Source organism: Schistocerca cancellata, chromosome 5, assembly GCF_023864275.1.
Source record: "Schistocerca cancellata isolate TAMUIC-IGC-003103 chromosome 5, iqSchCanc2.1, whole genome shotgun sequence".
NCBI lineage: Eukaryota > Metazoa > Arthropoda > Insecta > Orthoptera > Acrididae > Schistocerca > Schistocerca cancellata.
The window spans coordinates 733,535,555-733,559,546 of record NC_064630.1 but is presented as its reverse complement, the minus strand read 5'-3'; the positions used below and the strand labels follow the sequence as shown (position 1 = coordinate 733,559,546).

General features: G+C 39.9%; 1 protein-coding gene across 1 annotated transcript in view; it reads right to left on the bottom strand.

Annotated features, from left to right (window-relative positions):
- The window catches only part of LOC126187326 (integrator complex subunit 7), a 160,479-nt gene that overhangs the window by 93,174 nt on the left and 43,313 nt on the right, over positions 1 to 23,992 (bottom strand). The window contains 2 exon segments of the mRNA XM_049928344.1: positions 605 to 721; positions 17,966 to 18,095. Of these exon segments, the coding sequence (XP_049784301.1) occupies positions 605 to 721; positions 17,966 to 18,095 (247 nt within the window).

Below are 23,992 nucleotides of genomic sequence, written 5' to 3'. Positions count from 1 at the left end.
TGACAAGTACCTACAAAATTCCGGAAGCTATGTAGAAAAGTAGTTTAACAGTTGTAGATTTTTGTACAATAAATATTTGTTCTGTATCTGTACATGTTTGTTTTATATAACCAAATGGAACTTACTTTGTGGACATACCAAATGGCTTCAAATGGCTTGAGCACTATGGGACTTAACATCTGAGGTCATCAGTCCCCTAGAACTTAGAGCTACTTAAACCTAACTAACCTAAGGACATCACACACATCCATGCCCGAAGCAGGATTTGAACCTGTGACTGTAGCGGTCGGGCGGTTCCAGGCTGAAGTGCCTAGAACCGCTCGGCTACACTGGCCGGCTGTGGACATACCCCGTATTATAAAATACAGCTAAGAACTCAGGACTGCATGAATGGTTTATGTGGAGCCCCATTTGCTTTCCATCATGTACATTAAAAGTATGGACACTTTCTTCAACAAAGCCACAGTTAGTTTCCTACTATGTCCCTATCCAAGTCAAGTTCTGTTTTTGGTTATCTTAATATCAATGGAAAAAGAAAGAAAAGAAACCTGTTCATAACAGCTGCACCTTCTAGTTTCTTGTGCTACCAAATAATCTGACTGACCTGACTGGGTATGTCAACCAGAGTTGCTGCTGCCAGTTGAGTAAGTGTCTTCAATGTTACTGACACAAACTCCTGTGCCGGGTAACTAGGGAGTAGCTCAGTACAAAGCTGTCGAACCTAGAACATAGAAATTATGCGCAATTTTGCTTGACTGGGATGAGAAGTGATTGCTGTTACACAAAAAGTTAAACATATATATATGTATGCCAACCATACTCATTGATCTCCTATCAAGTAATACAAAAAGTTTTCTAGATTTTTATCTTACAAGTAAGACAAAAAAATTTCTTCTACACATCTTCCCCACCTCTATGGATGAGTTTTGGCTAGGAATAAATAATGTTTACAAACAATGAGAAATATATTCAACAATCACTCAGTGTTTCATGTACTTTGTAGTAGGGGACCAGCACATGGAAATGAACCATCTAAGAGATGTGCCCAATTCTTATATTCACTGCCTGGCAAAAAAAAAATGGAATCTGCCAGAAAGGGATGAGAAAACAAAATGAAACTTCATAGGTTGAGAGGGGTGTGATGTTATTTCAATAATTACAAAATGCAGCCAAGTTTACAAAGAACTTGACAGTATGAGCTCGCTCATAAGTCTGTTGTTATACTACTTTTGGCCTGGATGCACACCTGATTCTGCTGTGTGCGTAGGGAGTCATAAAGCTGTTGCATCCTCTCCTGAGGCAAGCTGGTCCACAGCTGCTGTAACTGGTCTTTGTCCCAGTGCCAGTATCCAGGATATCAGAGTTTACATCCAAGCTGGTGTCACACATGTTCTATCAGGGACAGATTTCAGGACCTTGCTGACCATGTCAGTACCTCAACATGATATAGACAGTTCACAGAGACATGTGCCATGTATGGATGAGTTTTGTCTTGCAGAAAAAAGTGAGAGGTAACACATGAAGACGCGGGATATCAGTGTTATATCATTACGGCTTCAGATTTCCATCGATCACTATCAGCCATGACCTGAAGTATTGTGTTGGTATACAAGCACATAGGATTTTTCCATCAGCTTAATAAACACAACACATACACATAATAGAGACTTACACATAATAGAGACTTTAGTCATCAGTAATATATTCTCCTTCACTATTTACAATGCTCTGTCAACATTGGGATAACTTTTCAGTTCCATGACTGTAGAAATTATATGGTTTTGTCGATAGAGAGTGGAAAAGATGAAAATCAGAGGGTGCAAGATCAGGTGAATAAGGTGGGTGTGGAATGACTTCCCAACTAAAATGCTGTATGATGTTTTTTGTCAGTCTACCAGAATGTGGGTGGGAGTTATCATGGAGTAGCATCACTTCACGCAGTCTTCTTGGTCACTGTTCTTGGGCTGCATCTGTAAGAGGTCTCAGTTTGTTGACAATGAATGTCGGTAGTGAAAGCTACCTCAAGGAGGCAATTTATAGTATACCACACTGTTGCTGTTCCACCAGATGCATAAAATTATCTTTTGTGGATGCATGTAGGTCTTTGTATTGGGAGCTGCTACTTTCTTTGGGATCAACCAATCCTTTCTTTTCTTTATGTTAGCATAAAGACACCATTTCTCTTCACAAGTAACGATACAGGATAGGAATGGTCGGAGTTGTTCACAAGCCAATAGATGACGAATAAGCAGAGATGCACATATGGTCACCCACAGATTTTTGTGATTTTGGCTTAAAATATACAATATCCATAAACCAATCTCTGAACCTTCCCCATTGCATGCAAATGTCACACAATGGTGGAATGATCTCAGTTCATCACATTTGTCATTTCTTGTGTACAATCACATGAATCATTGTGGACTGATGTGTATAATCAATAAACTCCAAAGGTCTTCCTCAACAGGGGGAGTCATTAATATCAGAACAATCTTCCTTAAAATGAGAAAACCATTTTCTCGTTGTGCTCTGCCCAACAGCATTATCCTCATACATGATGCAACTGTTTCTGGCTGCCTCCACAGCAATCACCCCTCTACTGAATTCAAACGGAAGACTGTGTTGGAAATGTTCCATCTGGCTCTCCATTTTCCAGCATCCACTGATCGACTCAGTATCTCCAAAAGACAAAATGGCACTACATAAATTCAAATAACAACAATGAACTACAGATAAAAAATGACAATTGATAAATAAACCCAAGGTGGTGTTGTGGTCTTCAGTCCTGAAACTGGTTTGATGCAGCTCTCCATTCTACCCTATCCTCTGCACGCTTCTTCATCTCTCAGTACTTACTGCAACCTACATCCTTCTGAATCTGTTTAGTGTATTCATCTCTCGGTCTCCCTCTATGATTTTTACCCTCCACACTGCCCTCCAGTATTAAATTGGTGATCCCTTGATGCCTCAGAACCTGTCCTACCAACTGATCCCTTCTTCTAGTCAAGTTGTGCCACAAACTCCACCACAATTCTATTCAATACCTCCTCATTAGTAATGTGATCTACCCATCTAATCTTCAGCATTCTTCTGTAGCACCACATTTCGAAAGCTTCTATTCTCTTCCTGTCCAAACTATTTATCGTCCATGTTTCACTTCCATACATGGCTACACTCCATACAAATACTTTCAGAAATGACTTCCTGACACTTAAATCAATACTCGATGTTAACAAATTTCTCTTCTTCAGAAACGCTTTGCTTGCCATTGCCAGTCTACATTTTATATCTTCTCTACTTCGACCATCATCAGTTATTTTGCTCCCCAAATAGCAAAACTCCTTTACTACTTTAAGTGTCTCATTTCCTAATCTAATTCCCTCAGCATCACCCGTGTTAACTCGACTACATTCCATTATCCTTGTTTTGCTATTGTTGATGTTCATCTTATATCCTCCTTTCAAGACACTGTCCATTCCGTTCAACTGCTCTTCCAAGTTCTTTGCTGTCTCTGACGGAATTCAATGTTATTGGCGAACCTCAGAGTTTTTATTTCTTCTCCATGGATTTTAATACCTACTCCAAATTTTTCTATTGTTTCTTTTACTGCTTGCTCAATATACAGATTGAATAACATTGGGGAGAGGCTACAACCCTGTCTCACTCCCTTCCCAACCACTGCTTCCCTTTCATGCCCCTCGACTCTTATAACTGCCATCTGGTTTCTGTACAAATAGTAAATAGCCTTTCCCTCCCTGTATTTCACCCCTGACACCTTCACAATTTGAGAGAGAGTATTCCAGTCAACGTTGTCAAAGCTTTCTCTACAAATGCTAAAAATGTAGGTTCACCTTTCCTTAATCTATCTTCTAAGATAAATTGTAGGGTCAGTATTGCCTCAGGTGTTCCAACATCGATCGTCCTCGATGTCGGCTTCTACCAGTTTTTCCATTCATCTGTAAAGAATTCGCATTAGTGTTTTGCAGCCGTGACTTATTAAACTGATAGTTCAGTAATTTTCACATCTGTCAACACTTGCTTCCTTTGGGATTTGAATTATTATATTCTTCTTGAAGTCTGAGGGTATCTCGCCTGTCTCATACAGCTTGCTCACCGGATGGTAGAGTTTTGTCAGGGCTGGCTCTCCCAAGGCTGTCAGTAATTCTAATGGAATGTTGTCTACTACCGGGGCCTTGTTTTGACTTAGACCTTTCAGTGTTCTGTCAAACTCTTCAAACAGTATCATATCTCCCATTCCATCTTCATCTGCATCCTCTTCCATTTCCATAATATTGTCCTCAAGTACATCGCCCTTGTATAGACCCTCTATATACTCCTTCCACCTTTCTGCTTTTCCTTCTTTGCATAGAACTGGATTTACATCTGAGCTCTTGGTATTCATACAAGTGGTTCTCTTTTCTCCAAAGGTCTCTTAAATTTTCCTGTAGGCAGTATTATCTTACCCCTAGTGAGATAAGCCTCTAAATCCTTACATTTGTCTTCTAGCCATCCCTGCTTAGCCATTTTGCACTTCCTGTTGATCTCAGTTTTGAGACATTTGTATGCCTTTTTCCCTGTTTCAATTACTGCATTTTCATATTTTCTCTTCTCATCAAATAAATTCAATATATCTTCTGTTACCCAAGGATTTCTACTAGCCCTCGTCTTTTTACCTACTTGATCCTTTGCTGCCTTCACCACTTCATCTCTCACAGCTACCCACTCTTCTTCAGCTGTATTTCTTTCCCCCATTCCTGTCAATTGTTCCCTTATGCTCTCCCTGAAACTCTGTACAACCTCTGGTTCTTTCAGTTTATCCAGGTCCCATCTCCTTAAATTCCCACCTTTTAGCAGTTTCTTCAGTTTTAATCTACAGGTCATAACCAACAGATTGTGGTCAGAGTCCACATCTGCCCCTGGAAATGTCTTACAATTTAAAACCTGGTTCCTAAATCTCTGTCTTACCATCATATAATCTATCTGATACCTTCTAGTATCTCCAGGATTCTTCCACATACACAACCTTCTTTCGTGATTCTTGAACCAAGTGTTAGCTATGATTAAGTTATGCTCAGTACAAAATTCTACCACACGGCATCCTCTTTCATTTCTTACTCCCAATCCATATTTACCTACTACGTTTCCTTGACAGATGTGAAAATTACCGAACTATCAGTTTAATAAGTCACAGCTGCAAAATACAAACGCGAATTCTTTACATATGAATGGAAAAACTGGTAGAAGCCGACCTCGGGGATAATCAGTTTGGATTCCGTAGAAATTTTTCCCGAGGGCATGCAGCTGCATCTCCAAAATGTTGGAAGAGTAGGACCTCACCCTAGATTGCTGCCATACTTACCAAGGATGGTCACGTGTTATGGCGCAGAATCACAATTCATTGCTGAACACAATGTAGTGTCATTTATCAGCAGTCCACACTTCCCAGTCACAGCACGATTCAAAATGCAGCTGTGTTTGTTGTGGTGATAATGGCAATCTACCCATGGGACAGTAATTAGCTAATTTGGTATCTGTTACTTGTTCTTAGATGACAGGCTCAGCGCACACTTTGGCGATCTTCCCTTGTAGCACTCAGACGTCACGGTTGACAATCAGTATGCTGCCCTCACATTTCCACAAAGTCAAAAATCAGATCACTGTCACACCCGAATACCCTACAACTCTGGATACTGGCAATTCGACCAGCTGGCCAAACGAAGACCGATTATGAAGCACCTTTCAAACTCTGTGACATGATGATAACACTGTCTCATATGAATATGCACTATCTCCCTGTTCCTCACAGTGATCACTCAACATCCAATACTGTTCATGCTCATTGTATACCCTACCAGACAACACTAATGCACTCTGGTGGCCATTCTAGCTGTTGCAAAGAATTGCAATTCTAATCATTTACATATCTGCTGATGGTGTATACATGTATGAAGTTACATTGACATCAGACCACGTCTTCTGGGGGCTTCACTTTTTTTTGTCAGGCAGAAAGATTCTTTCTTACCTAGTGGCAGCAGACAAATTCATAAACACATTGTGGCAAAAACCTACAGCAGGTGTTCTTTCTTTCATCCACTGTTGAAACAAAGGCTAGTACTCTTGATGTTGGACTGATATCATCCTTGACAACAGGTAGACATAGGTTTATAAGGTGTTGCTTACACATTAATAAGTCTGCTTAGGGGAGGCTGCTTGAACTGATTAATGGGAGGGTAGTGAGTAGGACTGACCTAACGAATGTTCTAACTGGGTACGAGGGGTAGGGCCTTCGTACTATGAATGAGGCTAACAAGTATCCTTTCTTACAAGAGTTCTCTGTTTGGAGCTTGTTCAGTGGCTACAGAAAAAGTAGAATTCAGTGCATATCAATATTTCATCAAACATTATGAGACCCCTGGGAAATGTCAATAAACTAGAAGTAGTCTTGACTGAAAACTCTAATATTGTGAAAATGACAACTTTGGTAGTAACTAACAAATAAACTGATTAGGCAACAAGGTTGACTGCTAGAATATCAAACCTACATAAGATAGGGCTAATACAGGATATAAAAAAGGGCAGAGATAATCATCAAAGAGGCATTAAGCAGTTATTCCTTCTAGAATCCATTCACAATTGGAAAAGCAAGAAATCCAAGAGTGTGATACCATGCTAAGTTCCCTCCATCATGAACCTCACAGTGGTCTGCAGAGTATGCTGCTAGATGGAAATATTTTAATAGGTGTCTTAAACATGTAATGGTATTACTTGCAGTCTGTCAGAGTGTCATTTTCCAGCTTATAATTTGGATTCTCTAAGAACATATTTCAATTATTTTTGTAGAACTTTCTTGCTAATGTAATGTGTTCTCTAATTTACATTTAAATCTATACTCCACAGGTCACCTCATGGTGTGTGACAGAGGATACTTTGGCTGTGACTTACCCATCTTGCTATTCCAGTCACAAATTGTGTGTGGGAAGAAGTAATTCTGACAGACCTCCATGCAAGCTTGAATCTCTCCAATTTTACCTTAATGGTCTTTTCACAAGATATACATCAAAGGAACATAAGTTGACAGAATTTAAACAGAAAACCACATGATGATGCACAACATATCTCTTGTTGCATCTGTCTGTGTAATTGAATAAGCATCTCCATGACTCTTCTGCACTTACTAAATGAATGTGCGATGAAATGCATTGCTTGAAAAAAGAGACAGCATTGGTCGTATATTTTTCTATTGCAAAATCGATTTTCTGTCACTGAGTGACCATCTTCAGTGCTATATTGTATAACAAATTGGGATGCACTGTTGTTACTAGGCTTACGGCAATCATACAGACTGCTCAGTCTATGTGATTGCCATAAGCCTAGTAACAACAGTGCATCCCAATTTGTTATACAATATAGCACTGAAGATGGTCACTCAGTGACAGAAAATCGATTTTGCAATAGAAAAATATACGACCAATGCTGTCTCTTTTTTCAAGTATACCTGTTACCTGGTCGTAGTGCACAAGACAACATGGAGTCGCCAATCAATGACCTTTTTTGGACCTTCTCTATTTTCTGCTATTTGGTAAACGTCTCAGACTGATAAACAATCCTCAAATAATGGCTAAATGAGATCTTTTTAAGGTTCCTCTTTCAAGGTGAAATATACTTCCAGAGGATTCTTTAAATGAATCTCAGTCTGGCATGTGGTCACTCTAATTTAAACTGTTCCATATGCAGACACTCAGAACAGTGTACTTCCTTGCTGAACTCCACTCTTGGTATCATGATGGTTTGAGACCAAGAGTGGAGTTCAGCAAGGAAGTGCACTGTCCCCCCTGTTATGGATGCTATAATGAAGAATGTCAAGGAGAAGTCAGGTGGACTGAATGCATTTGTCTTTGCTGATGACATCATGATATGAGGTGAAACTGAAGAGGCAGTACAGATCAGACTCGATGATGGAAATCTCAGTTCCGAAAATATAACCTCAACATCAGCAAGACCAAGACAGTGGTGATTGCAGTCAACAGAGATGGACAATCAGCAAGTGTCACCAACAGAGTGCAAAAAGGATCTGAATTATACCAAATAAGATCACTTTTATGGGATGACTTGATTCCAAAACTGGCCAGACTGGTGATGTTTAATAGCTATTTCATATCAATATTGACCTATGGTTTTGAAATATGTACCCTCACAAAAAGAGAACCATCAAGACTGCAAGCATCAGATATGAAATTTCTTAGATCCACCATCCAGACAAGTTAAGGAATGAAGTGGTGAGGAAAGAAGCTGGAATAAAGACATCCCTATTAGATCAAACTGGCACATCTAGGCTTCAATGGTACAGGCATGTGATGAGAATGGAACCAACTAGAACAACCGAAATAAATTTGGAAAGACAGGTGAATGGGAAAAGAGCTCAAGGAAGACCTCAAACCCGATGGATGGACTTGATTAAAGCTGATCTAGTGACCAGAGGACGGACAGCGGATGATGTTCTCCGTGAACAGGTGTATTTGGATAGGATGAAGTGGAAGAGGCTCATTACCAGTACCCAGCAAACTGCAACTGTTAAATGATGATGATGATGATGATGATGATGATGCAGACACTCAGAAATTTAATGGATGTGACTGCTTACAGTGATTGATTGATAGAGACTTCCAGTCACTTATGTGCAAAAAATTTATATTTGTTTATGTTGAGGGTAAATTGCCAACCCCAACAACAAGCCTGCATCCTGTGATTATCTTCCTGCAGTATGTTACAATTTTCTAGCATTGCAACTTCTCCATATACAAAAGCAGCACCATGATCAACCTCATGCAGGTTTCAATTTTATCCACACGGTCGTTTATACAAGGTACAGCAGCTAAGTCATAACACCCCTTGGACCTCCCCAACCATAATAGATACAAAGATGCCGTTTGGACAGTGAATTGCAGGTACAGGGGCTACTTGAATACATCACATTTCACGTTTGTGCTATTTTTCATTACAGAGATAAGAGGCCATCTTTGTTTTTTTTAATGGAACTCTATGTTAAATTTTTGCATAACATGATGGGCTTAAAAAGATGGTTTCAAATATGTGTATATCATAATATTTAGGCGAATAGTTTTTGAGACAAACGTATGTTCCCGTATCGTATTCGTCCTTCGAAGCAGCGTTGTCCAATGCGACCTTTCCTGTTGACCACTGAGGAACTTATCAGGGAAGGTGTTGTTTTCCTGTTTCTCGATAACACCAAAAGGTGACGCATGAGGTAGCTGGAGAGAAGGTTATAATTGTGCTGCTGGGGTAATGAGACCTCTCATTTCTGTCACAGTTTCTTGGAGCAGACACGTACGACAACAAAGTAAAGTTACATATGCTTCTTGTGGTGAAAGCAGAAGAAATGCTGTTAGAGCAATAAAGTGATGTGGAGAGCTGTATCCTGATCATAAGCATCCTAAGTGCCAGCTTCTTGCATGTATTTGCATGAAACTACTTGAATTGGGATCATGGAACGCCATACAGAGCACAAGGCAGAAAAATGCAACTGGCGAGGTACATGAAGAGGGCGTTCTAGCGTTGGCACATAACAACCCTACTGTTTTGTCGCAACATGTCGCCTCGGAACGTGGTATAAGTCAGAGAAGTGTTCTACGCATATTGCACTGGCATAGATTTCACCTGTTTCATCTCTCATTACATCAAGCACTCTCCAGTGTGGATTTCAAAAGGTGCCAGGAATTTTGCTGGTTTGCTCTGCAGCACCTACAAAATGATCCAACATTTTTTCAACGGGTGCTTTCTACTGATGAAGCGACTTTCACCAACCATGGTAATGTGAATTTGCATAATATGCATTACTGGTCAATAGAGAACCCTCATTGGCTTCGATAGGTATAGCATCAGCAACCATGGAGTGTTAACGCGTGATGCGGAATCGTTGGAAATGTCATTGTGGGACAGTACGTCATTTTGGGTATACTAAATGGCAATAACAATGCACAGTTCCTGCGAAACGTTCTGCCCATTTTGCTGGAAGAGGTATCACTAACTACATGTCAGTGCATGTGGTTCCAACAAGATGGCTGTCCTGCTCACTCTTCCCTTGTGGCTACAGAGCTGTTAAATGAAAAGTTCCCAGACTGTTGGATAGGACAATGTGCTGAAGTGAAGTGGCCAGCCCGGTCTCCTGATTTGACCCCTCTTGGTTTTTTTCTGTGGGGAGCAATAGAACAGAAAGTGTATGCTTAAATACCAATTACGCCAGACGATATGAAGCAACGTATCATCAAAGTGTGCATTGATATCTTACGTGACACCCTTGCAGCCATTCACAAATCATTCGAATGGCAACTACAAACGTGCATTGCAGCAGAGGGGAAGCATTTTGAGCACATGCTTCAGTGAAGTTTTGTATCATGTAAGTATGTATTTTGCATCTTTGTGTGTATTTGCTTCGTATTGTGATCAATAGTAAATATTTTCAAACAACAAACAAATATGTATGAAATAATTGTGACCAAAAGAGCCTCCTCATTTACATTTGTATTTCTGTTACCTAAAATGTATTAACATCTTGTAGTATTTTAACCCTTTAACTGCTCTGGACATGTTAATGCATGCGTCTTTGTACCTGTCCCTTGTAGACACATTCAGAGTACCAAGTAGAAGGACTGGTGGCATGCGTAAACACGTTCAGAGCACACAGGGACAGATACAAAGGCGCATGCGTTAACACATCCAGAGCAGTTAAAGGGTTAATACTGTATGTTGTCTACTATTTTGGTATCACAGTTATCAAATAATATTTGTGTGACATCATCAGTTAATTTTTATACAAAATATAGCAGTACGTATTACTATTGTCAGGTAAATGGGCGTGTTTTTGTAAGGACGGACTCGCGACATTTACCACGTACTCTACACAACAGGAAAGGCTGTAAAACTATTCGTCTGAATATTATGATATACACATATTTGAAACCGTCTTTTTAAGCCCACCATGTTACGCTAAAATTTAACATAGGGCTCCATCTAAAAAAAAAAAAAAAAAAAAAAAAAAAAAAAAAAAAAAAAAAAAAAAAAAAAAAAAAAAAAAAAAGAGAGATGGCCTCGTATTTCTGTAATAAGAAATAGCACAAACATGAAATGTGATGTATTCGAGTAGACCCTGTCCTTGCAATTCACTGTCTAAACACCATCTTTGTATCTATTATGGCTGGGGAGATACAAGGAGTGTTATAACTTAGCTGACTCACCCTGTGTACATTGGGAACAGAAACGCTCCTATAACACTCCTGTGAGGTATGCCAAAGTCACTTTAAATCTGAAGCTTTCTCTCCATGAAGGACGTTGTGCTGTGTTCTATTTGCTAGGAACTCATCAACCCAACCAAAAAACTGGTCTGATATTCCATATGTTTGTGTAATCTGCGCCTGATGAACCTTCTGAGTCTATTGGATGGACAGAGTGAGCTAGATTTCACACAATGATTGTTTCTCATCAAGCAACAGTATGGAACTTTATCACATGTATTTCTTAATTCAAGGAATACAGCATCAACCTGACACAAATATCTACTGTCTCCTGGCTCTACTGGCCTTCAAGAGTGAGCTGAGTTCTACACGATCACTGTTTGAGGAATCCATGTTGATTAAAACAAATATTTTTTGCCAAACTAGGTCATAATATATGAGAATAAAACATGTTCCTATATTTTAAAAGATTGATTTCAGCAACATACCATACAGCTGTATACAACTGTTTGGTGCAAAAATAGCAATCATCTGCACATCTTTTCAATCAATTTGAACATTTCATTTTACTATTGATTTCTGGTAGATTGTTGCTAGCAGAGGAGCAAGATATTTTGCACATTCTATGTAGATCAGTATAAGTATCCCATCAGGTTCAATCACATTTCTTCCATTGAGTGCATTTATTTAATGTTCTATTCCGAATGTCACTTAATTCAATATTTCATATTTTATTGTTCGTATGAGAATTGAATGTTGGACCTGTAGCACAATCCTCAGCAAAACAATTCTGGAAAAAGGAACTTACAGTTTTGGCCTTCTCTTTCTCATACCCTAGTTCCATACCATTATGTTACTGAGCATCTGTACAAATGGCTTTGGTCCATTTACTCATTGACTGAAACTTCTTAGGGTTTTATATTACATTGGTAGACAGAATATTCTCATTGAATTTTCGCTTTGCTCAGTTTTTGTTTGTCTATAAGGCTTTGGTTACATCAAAATCTACTTCGAATCTCAATTTGCTTATGGAGCAATTTTCTAACATGGCTGCCAGATCATGGTGGTCTTTCAAATCCCTCACAATTTTGCTTGGCACATACATGACTAATATACAGTGCTTAATGCTCTTCAACTTTTCCATTCCTATTTACACATGTAGTCAGTGACATACAATGACATTATGGTTAGTGATTCCCGGTTCCATATCAAGCAAATCAAAAAGTTTGGACCTCTTTTTAACCAGGAGATCTAAGATGTTATCCTCACAAATTGATTCTCTGATTATCTGCTCAAGATAATTTTCTGATACTGCATTTAGAACAACTGCACATGATTCCTTGTCCCTATTAGTTGGCTTAATCACTTGAATCTCCAAGTCTAGAGCTGAAAAGTAGAAATCTTCCCTAATATTACTACATGACCAGGAAATTTACAGATAACTACCTCTAAGTGTTTCCTGAATTGTTCCATCAGCACTGCTCATTCATGCAGAACACAGTGTCCCTTCCTCACACAATATCCTGCTAATCATTGATGAAGGGCAACAGGCAGATTCCACATGCCTATATTTCTAGGAAGTGTTTGACACAGTGTCCCACTGCAAACTATTAACAAAGGTCTGAATGTGTGAAATGGGTTCTCAGATATGAAATTAGATTGAATATTTCTTTAGTAATAGAACCCAGTACACTCTCCTGTACAGTGAGAGCTCACAAGTCATGAAGGTACCATTAGGATTGCTCCAGAGAAGTGTAATAGGACAGTTCTTGTCTCTCTATATAAAAGGCAATGTCTCAACAGACTGACTCACTGACTCATCATCATCCAGTCCAAACCACTAAGGATAGAAACATAAAATTTGCAGAGGATGTTGATCTTATACTGTAGGCATCATTTACGAAGGTACTCTTCAAAATTTCACACCTAAGAGAGTAAAACAGGATGAAAGGTGTTTTGAAAACATCTCTCTATCAAGATAGATCTACAAAAATTAGTATATGTGCTTCAGCATCTTTTGAAATTTAAGCCCTATGGGGGTAAAACAGTGAGTGAAAGTCTTTTGAAAATAAGTCATTACTAACGAACTGCTAAAGTATTTTTAAAGCTAGAGTGCTGAAAATAGGTATTGGCCGACAATGCCTTTGTCAAAAACGGTTCACACACACACACACACACACACACACACACACACATTCATATGCAAACACAACTCACACACACATTACTGCAGTCTCTGGCAGCTGAAAGCTGAAGCCACACTGTGTGTGTGTGTGTGTGTGTGTGTGTGTGTGTGATCTATTTTTGACCAAGGCATTGTTGGTCAAAAGCTTATTTTGTGGCAGTCATTTAATTGAGCCTATCTGCGACTCAGCATCTCTGCTTTATGGTGAGTAGTACCTATCGTTTTCATAATATTGTTAGCTCTATTAAAATTGTTATCTGACTTCTTGGTTAAAAATAAAAAATGAGTGACTCAGTATTTTGGGGGATTCGACCCCTAAGGGAGTGAAATAGGGGATGAAAGTTTTTATGGAAATATTTCATTATGCAAGCATTTGAAGATAAAACTATGAAAATTTGTGTTTGCCCTCTCTGTTAAGGAAAATAATAATAATAATAAAAAAAAACATTTCACTTGTTTTTGGATACTCAACCCCTAAGGATGTGAAATAGGGGAGGGGTGATGGTGGTGAAATGTTATGAATATATTTCATTGTGAAAGCATTTTAGAAACTATATTTGTGGCAGTTGATATTTGGATTCTCTGTTAGGAAAAAAGAGTGTTTCGCTGTTTTTGGAACCTCAACTCCTAAGGGCGTGGAATAGGACCAGACTGATTCACTGACTCATCATCACTCAGCCCAAACTGCTAAGGACAGAAACTCGAGATTTGGAGAGGATGTGGATTTTATACCGTAAGAGTCACTTAAGAAGAGGTAATTTGAAATTACAATCCTAACGGGGTGAAATTGGAGATGAAAGGCTTTTTGAAAACATACCACTATTAACGCAATTTTGAAGCTGGAATTTAAAAAATTGGTATTTGGTTTCTCAATCAGAAATATAAAAATATGTGTTTCTGCACTTTTGGAGATTCATCCGCTAAAGTCGGTAAAATAGGAGATGAAAATTTTTAAGAAAATATTTCTTTATATTAGAAACATTTTAAATGTAAATCCACAAAAATAGATATTTCACTTCTTGGTTAGATATAAAGAAATATGTGTTAGGGGATGAGGTTCCTATGGAAATACTAGCACAAGAATGCAAAAGGCATGATTAACAAAAGCCTTTCACTTCAGCTACCAGAATTGCTTCTTGGTCAGAAGTACGTTCGGCAAAGACCATGCTTCTATGACCTTATTTACCATAAAAAGTTTACAAAGTGGAGCAATTTGTGAACAGTAGAAAGATTCAATTAAAGAAAAAAAGAAAAGTCTGTGCAGACCACACAGTCTTTGTGAGCATGAACTTTCTGGATCACTTTTGTGTTAATTACGACAGGTACACCAAATGTAAAGGCATTAACAAAAAGAAATGATCTGTTGTTTGAAGTAAAAATGCACATAATTTTATAATCATTTAACAAAATGTTCACATTGCAGAATAAATAAAAAAAATAAAAACCCACTGATGATGGAACAATGGTGCCAAAAAATGTTTGGGTACTGAGAAAAACGGTGTTTTGCATAACTGGCGGGCCTCTCATCCAAAAATTTTTAACTGCAAACACGGCCAATACAAGGAGCTGCATATCAAAAGATGGATATGTACCCCTTTTCCTAAACCTCTCCAGTTCTTTTCCTTCAAACCCCCCCCCCCCCCCCCTACTGATCCTTCAACTCTTCTGCTGTAAGAAGCAGCCACTGGCTCCAAAAGCTTGCGTAAGTTAAACCTGTGTGTGTGTTATCCTGCCGTCGCTTGGTGAGCAGATTTTTTTATCTACCCAGTTACATTATACTATCAAAAATTATTTTCATTGTTGTATATAAATGATATGCAGATAGGGTGAGTAGCAATCTGCAACTGTTTGCTGATGCCATTGCAGCAAGCGTTTTCGCTGAATGACTGTAGGAGGATACAGGATGGCTTGACAAAATTTCTATTTGGTGTGATGAATGGCAGATTGCACTAAATGTATGAATATGTAGTGGGGAGATGTCTTATCTGATATTTAGAAAATGTAGGTTAATGCAGATGAGTAGGAAATATAACTGTGTAATGTTTGAATACAGTATTTGTGTGTGCTGTCTGAAATAGTCACACCGATTAAATATCTAGGTGTAATGTTGCAAAGTGATATGAAATGGAATGAGCACCAAAGGTCTGTGATAGGGAAGGAAAACAGTCAATTTCTGTAAATTGAGAGAATTCTTGGAAACTGTAACTCATTCATAAAGCATATGATGATAGAATATTAGTGTGTCCCACTATTGAGTACTGCTCAAGTGCTTGGTATCCCCACCAGGTCACATTAAAGGAATACATCAAAGCATGCTGCTAGATTTGTTACCAGGGGATTTGATCAACATTACAGTATTATAAAAATGCTCTTTGAACTCAAATGGGACTCCCTGGAAAGAAGACGATGTTCTGTTCACAAAACACTATAGAGAAATGTCAGAGAATCAGCATCTGTGGCCCACTATAAAATTATTCTACTGCCAGCAAAGTACATTTCACCTACGAACTACAGATACAAGATATGAGAAGATGGGACTCATAATGAAACATGTAGACATTCATTTTCCCTGCATTCAAATCGTGAGTGGAACAGAAAAGAGAATGACTAGCATTGGTACAAAGAAACCTCCGCCAAGCGCTATACGGTGACTTGGGGATTATGTATGCAAATGGAATGCACTACTTCTGAGGCAGAAGATCTGTAAAAGTATCAAAGAACCATGTTTTATCTGTCTTTCAAACTTACCTCTGCTCAATCATTTCACATCTAGAATCTGTCCTAACATCAATAAATATTATTATATTATTTACAGCTAAAACCGTGACCCCACCAGCAATGTTTAGCCTTTCTTAGTAATATTCAATCCAATCAGAATTTAAAATTTCACTACTATTAACATCTGATGCCAACCAAATTTCTGTCTCTAGTAAAACATGAGCATTACTAGTGGTTATAAATTAGATTAGTTCTGGGCGCTCTCTATGGACAACACTCCTGCAGTTAATTAGTAATGTAAAAGTCAATTCTGTCAACAGGCCGAATGGTAACAACTGACCACTGTGTCATTCTTTGCCAATGGCGTCACTGGATGTGGTATGGAGGAGCAGGGGCTGAGCATATCGCTCTCACAGCTGTTGTCAGTTTTCATGACCTGGAACCACTACTACTCAATCAAGTAGCTGCCCAAACGCCCTCAAGAGGATGAGTGCAGCTCATTCCAGTCCTCCCACAAAGAAGAAATCCCTGACAGTATCAGGAATTGAACCCAGATCATCCGTGTGGCAGTCAGTCGCCTGACCACTCAGTCATGGAAGCAGGCTGCAATTAATTAACACTACATTACAATTTTCTTTCCACATTTCATTTCACCATGATGACTGCTTTTCTCTCTAATTAATGACACCAATTTTCTTCCTTCTCCAAAAGCAGAGCTTACTGGGACCTGAGAAGTGAATGCTCTAGTCTTCATAAAATAACAATGTCTCTAATAAAAAAAAGAATTCATATTTTGTCAAAGACACAAACACAGTTGAATTTTATGAAACTTTAGCAAGTAAAATTTTTTTACAGAAGTTAACAGCTGTTTTACTACAAAAAGAGAAATTTCTTTCAGTGTTTGCAGGGCTTAAATGGAGTATTTTAGCAAATAAAGTCTATTATTATGTAAGCCATACTCCGTAATATGAAGTCAAAATCTTAAAAAATTATTCAAAGAGAACCTGACATAAGTATGTGAACAATTTTAAATAATACTCTTGTTTCTTGTACTACATCACACTCCTGATAACTGGACAATGAAATGAGTAATTGCATTTTGTTTTGCAAAAGAGACACATTACGAGAGCACCAATACAGAATAAGTAAGACACTTTATGTATCTTATTACAAGCCCAGTATGATTATTTATTCAATGTAACAATAGATTTAATGCCTTTTGGAACAATAGTGATTGCAGCAAAAGCCCAAATCACTACAATTTCACAGTTTACCTCTACCACTAGCACAAACTAACATACACTACACTGAAGGTTCTTTATCACGAAGTGAGTGAGTTGGAAGAAATCAGGAACTACGAACTCTCCTTGTGGAAAGCAAAAAAGGTAAGTCATACATGAAAATATTTAGAAGCTCAATAAATCTTTCAGTACATCATGAACTTATTATTTATCAAGAGCAAAAGAAGAGACATTTCAGACTGTGGGGAAAAAAATGTGGTGTAGACATTTGTTTTGAAGATATCTTCAAAGTATCCTACACTGCACAATCATTTTAAATAATCATATATAATTGAGACATAATAAAGATCTGATGTTAACAATTCACAGACATTCCATATATTTTCAATGAATAGTTTTTGCACTAGAGCTCTATTCCGCTACCAGCCAGCAGTGTAAAATATCCCAGCAGGCTAGGAGATTTTGCAGGAACTGCCAGCTTGAAGAATTAAATTATAGACTAGTGGACTATTTTAACAAAAGGTTTTATTTACAGAAAATAAATAGCAATTATCTACAAGTACATTACTTACAAGAGCGGCTGAGTGTGTGTCGTGGTGCATGTGTTGCAAAATGGGGATCAACTGCAGCTTCATGTTGGCTGGTGTAGCTAAACCCCGGATCATGTCAGAGATCTTGTTGCACATGCTCAGTGCAAATGTTCTGCAAAATTAAAAAAAAGAATTAAATTCTCATACGTAAGCAAGTAAACATTCAAATGTATTAACTTACAAACTGTAGAAATCAAAAACATGCAACATGTAAATCTTATAAGACATTCAATTCCACTATCAGTTATCTTAATTTATCTCAGTTTTGCCAATTTATTTGCAAAGTGATATCTGGGTTATCTTGTCTATAGTTATTTTTAGTTCTGCAAATTGAAAATAAACATTACTTGTATCAATTTCTCTTTGATTTCCATTACAACTTTTATTCAATGGTTGGAGCTGTGTTGGATCTATTTCAATTCATTTTCCAGTTCTGGGAGAAATGCACTGACTTTATACTGTATGACAATTATATAAATGATATCCCTTTATTGCATCTTTCAGCCTGGGGTCAAAAAATGGCATCATAATCAGAACTGACTCCTTTATAAGTTATCATCAGTGATCTGAATACATAACATATAAACTCAACAAAGTACGAGGGTCACTCCAAAAGCAATGCACACTATTTCTGTAAAAATACAGTTTTCATTCTGCATGTCTGAAAGTTTTACACTGTGTAGATACATCCTTCCTGCTTGTTTTCAAACTAAGTTCAACCTGTTCCTGTGAGTGGCGCCGTCACAGCATGTCTTCAAGATGGCTGCATGGCTGCTACACTTGACGTTCATCAGAAGCAACGTGCTGTCATAGAATTCCTGTGCTGTGGAAACTAGACAGTGGGAAACATCCACAAGAGGTTGAAAAAGGTGTATGGAGATGCTGCTGTTGATCGCAGTACAGTTAGTAGAGGGCAAGCAGGTTATGTGATGAAAGCGGGCACGGCAATATTGAGGATTGTCCTTGCAGCGGCAGGCCCTGTACTGCACACACTCCAGACAATGTGCAGAGAGTTAACGAATTGGTGAATGCTGACAGACGCATCACAGTGAACGAATTGTCATGCTACGTTGGGATAGGGGAAGGCAGTGTTTTCAGAATACTGAAAGTGTTGGCGTTAAAAAAGATTTGTGCCAGGTGGGTTCCCAGGATGTTGACAGTGGCTCACAAAGAAACAAGAAAAACGGTATGCAGCGAACTTTTGAAACAGTACGAGAATGGTGGAGATAAATTTCTTGGAAGAATTGTGACAGGTGATGAAACATGGCTCCATCATTTTTCACCAGAGATGAAGAGGCAATCAATGGAGTGGTATCATGCAAATTCACCCAAGAAAAAAAATTCAAAACCACACCTTCTGCTGGAAAAGTTATGGCTACAGTGTTTTTCGATTCCGAAGGACTCTTGCTTGTGGACATCATGCCTAGTGGAACCACCATAAATTCTGATGCATATGTGATGACACAAGAAACTTCAAGCTCGACTGAGTCTTGTTTGACCACATCAGCAAAAGCAGGATGTTTTGCTGTTGCACAACAATGCAGGGCCACATGTCGGTCAAAAAACCATGGAAGCGATCACAAAATTCGGATGCGCAACACTGAAACACCCGCCTTACAGTCCTGACCTAGCTCCATGTGATTATCATCTCTTTGGGAAACTGAAAGACACTCTTTATGGAACAAGGTTTGAAGATGATGACTCCCTTATGCACGCTGCTGAATAGTGGCTCCCACAGGTTGGTCCAGAATTTTACCGTGTGGGTATACAGGCGCTAGTTCCAAGATGGCATAAGGAAGTTGAGAGGGATGGAAATTATGTAGAGAAATTAAAATATTGTTCCTAAAGGATGTATCTACACACTGTAAAACTTTCAAACATGTAGAATAAAAGATGGATTTAAAAAAAAATAGTGTGCCTTTCTTTTGGAGTGACCCTCGTACAACTGAACTGGCCAGCAGAAGAATTGGTTTAAAAGCTGACAGTGATAATGATTTTCTTTTTGCTGTCACAGAAAATTCTTTTTGTTTTTACATTGATTTTCTGCTGTATACATTTAGTGCATGAGGTAAAAGAAGTTCAGGTTGGAACAGCGTATCTACTCAATACAAGATATCTCTAAAAACAAAGATGATGTGACTTACCAAACGAAAGCGCTGGCAGGTCGATATACACACAAACAAACACAAACATACACAAAAAATTCAAGCTTTCCCAACCAACGGTTGCTTCATCAGGAAAGAGGGAAAGAGAGGGAAAGATGAAAGGATGTGGGTTTTAAGGGAGAGGGTAAGGAGTCATTCCAATCCTGGGAGCGGAAAGACTTACCTTAGGGGGAAAAAAGGACAGGTATACACTCGCGCGCACACACACACATATCCATCCGCACATATACAGACACAAGCAGAAATATGTAAAGGCAAAGAGTTTGGGCAGAGATGTCAGTCGAGGCGGAAGTACAGAGGCAAAGATGTTGAATGACAGGTGAGGTATGAGCGGCGGCAACTTGAAATTAGTGGAGGTTGAGGCCTGGTGGATAACGAGAAGAGAGGATATACTGAAGGGCAAGTTCCCATCTCCGGAGTTCTGACAGGTTGGTGTTAGTGGGAAGTATCCAGATAACCCGGACGGTGTAACACTGTGCCAAGATGTGCTGGCCGTGCACCAAGGCATGTTTAGCCACAGGGTGATCCTCATTACCAACAAACACTGTCTGCCTGTGTCCACTCATGCGAATGGACAGTTTGTTGCTGGTCATTCCCACATAGAAAGCTTCACAGTGTACGCAGGTCAGTTGGTAAATCACGTGGGTGCTTTCACAAGTGGCTCTGCCTTTGATTGTGTACACCTTCCGGGTTACAGGACTGGGGTAGGTGGAGGTGGGAGGGTGCATGGGACAGGTTTTACACCGGGGACGGTTACAAGGGTAGGAGCCAGAGGGTAGGGAAGGTGGTTTGGGGATTTCATAGGGATGAACTAAGAGGTTATGAAAGTTAGGTGGACGGCGGAAAGACACTCTTGGTGGAGTGGGGAGGATTTCATGAAGGATGGATCTCATTTCAGGGCAGGATTTGAGGAAGTCATATCCCTGCTGGAGAGCCACATTCAGAGTCTGATCCAGTCCCGGAAAGTATCCTGTCACAAGTGGGGCACTTTTGTGGTTCTTCTGTGGGAGGTTCTGGGCTTGAGGGGATGAGGAAGTGGCTCTGGTTATTTGCTTCTGTACCAGGTCAGGAGGGTAGTTGCGGGATGCGAAAGCTGTTTTCAGATTGTTGGTGTAATGGTTCAGGGATTCTGGACTGGAGAAGATTCGTTTGCCACAAAGACCTAGGCTGTAGGGAAGGGACCGTTTGATGTGGAATGGATGGCAGCTGTCATAATGGAGGTACTGTTGCTTGTTGGTAGGTTTGATGTGACTGACGTGTGAAGCTGGCCATTGGACAGATGGAGGTCAACGTCAAGGAAAGTGGCATGGGATTTGGAGTAGGAGCAGGTGAATCTGATGGAACCAAAGGAGTTGAGGTTGGAGAGGAAATTCTGGAGTTCTTCTTCACTGTGAGTCCAGAGCATGAAGATGTCATCAATAAATCTGTACCAAACTTTGGGTTGGCAGGCCTGGGTAACCAAGAAGGCTTCCTCTAAGTGACCCATGAATAGGTTGGCATACGAGGGGGCCATCCTTGTACCCATGGCTGTTCCCTTTAATTGTTGGTATGTCTGGCCTTCAAAAGTGAAGAAGTTGTGGGTCAGGATGAAGCTGGCTAAGGTAATGAGGAAAGAGGTTTTAGGTAGGGTGGCAGGTGATCGGCGTGAAAGGAAGTGCTCCATCGCAGCGAGGCCCTGGACGTGTGGAATATTTGTGTATAAGGAAGTGGCATCAATGGTTACAAGGATGGTTTCCGGGGGTGACAGATTGGGTATGGATTCCAGGCGTTCGAGAAAGTGGTTGGTGTCTTTGATGAAGGATGGGAGACTGCATGTAATGGGTTGTAGGTGTTGATCTACGTAGGCAGAGATACGTCCTGTGGGGGCTTGGTAACCAGCTACAATGAGGGGGGGGGGGGGGGGAGATTGGGTTTGTGAATTTTAGGAAGAAGGTAGAAGGTAGGGGTGGGGGGTTGTCGGTGGGGTCAGGAGGTTGATGGAGTCAGGTGAAAGGTTTTGTAGGGGGCCTAAGGTTCTGAGGATTCCTTGAAGCTCCTCCTGGACATCAGGAATGGGATTACCTTGGCAATGTGGTGTTGTCTGAAAGCTGACGCAGTCCCTCAGCCACATACTCCCGACGATCAAGTACCACGGTCATGGAACCCTTGTCCGCCGGAAGAATGACGATGGATCGGTCAGCCTTCAGATCACGGATAGCCTGGGCTTCAGCAGTGGTGATGTTGGGAGTAGGATTAAGGTTTTTTAAGAAGGATTGAGAGGCAAGGCTGGAAGTCAGAAATTCCTGGAAAGTTTGGAGAGGGTGATTTTGAGGAAGAGGAGGTGGGTCCTGCTGTGACGGAAGACAGAACTGTTCCAGGCAGGGTTTCAATTTGGATAGTGTCTTGGGGATGCACTGCAAAGGAATAACCCAAATGGAATGGAAATCGATACAAGTAATGAACATGTACAGACAAACAATTTCAGAAAAATTGGATGGTTTATTCAAGAGAAAGAGCTTCACAAATTGAGCAAGTCAATAACGCATTGGTCCAGTAGTTATTCATCTTAGCACTGACTGACAGAGTTGTTGCATGTTCTCCTGAGGGATATTGTGTCCCAAATTCTGTACGATTGGCATGTTAGATTGTCAAAATCCCGGGACAGTTGGAGGGCCCTGCCCTTTATGTTCCAAATGTTCTCAATTGAGGAGAAATCCGGTGCCTTGCTGGCCCAAGTAGGGTCTGTCAAGCATGAAGACAAGCAGTAGAAACTCTCACTGTGTGTGTGGGCATGCATTATCTTGCTGAGCCCAGGAGAGCTTGCCATCTGGGGCAACAAAAAGAGGCATAGCATATTGTGCTGTAAGGGTGCCAAGGATGACAAGTAAACTGATCCAGCACAGACCATCAGTCCTGGGTGTCGGGCCACACAGTGGGTAATATTCACATTGGTATCTTATTGCTGTCTGGGGCATCTCCAGACACATCTTTTGCTGGGAATTTCATTCACTGGAGTAGAATTCTCTTTAGTGACGAGTCTTGCTTCAAATTGAGCCCTGATGAACAGCAAAGATATGTCTGGAGTCGCCCTGGACAGCAATGGGAGACCAACCTGACTGTCGTCCGCTGTAAGGCCTGACAATCAGGAGTGACAGTCTAGGCTGTCATTTATTTCACAGCAGATTTCCTGAAGTTGTCATATGCAACACTCTTACAGTGCAGCAGTACATCAATGATATTCTATGCCCTGTCTTGTTAGCCTTTATGGAAAGCCATCCTGGGCTTACATTTCAGCAAGATAAAGCCCACCTGCACACAACAAGAATTTCTACTGCTTGTCTTCATACTTTCTACACCCTACCTTGACCAGCAAGGTTGCTGGATCCCCCCCCCCCCCCCCCCCCCCCCCACCCCACTGCCACCAACAGAGAATGTTTGGAGCACTACAGGCAGGACTTTCCAACCAACTCAGGGCTTTGACAATCTAGCAAGCCAATGGAATAGAATTTGGCACAATATCCCTCAATAGATCATACAAGTCTATCAATCGATGCCAAGTTGAATAACAGCTCGCATAAAGGCCAGAGGTGGACCAGTAGGTTACTGACGTGCTCAATATGTAAAGCTCTTTCTCTTGAATAAATCAACCAATTTTTTTGGAAATGTAATCATTTGTTTGTACGTGCATGCACATCGCATCTACAGAATTTCATCCCATTTGAGTAATTCCTTCATGGTGTGTCTTCTCCTTTTTTAAAATGTATTTGTTGATTACCACGACACAACTGATGGTGAGGACTGAGAAGATAAGCAGATTTGCACCACAGAGAGGAACAAAGAAAGCAATATGACCAATTTCCACTTT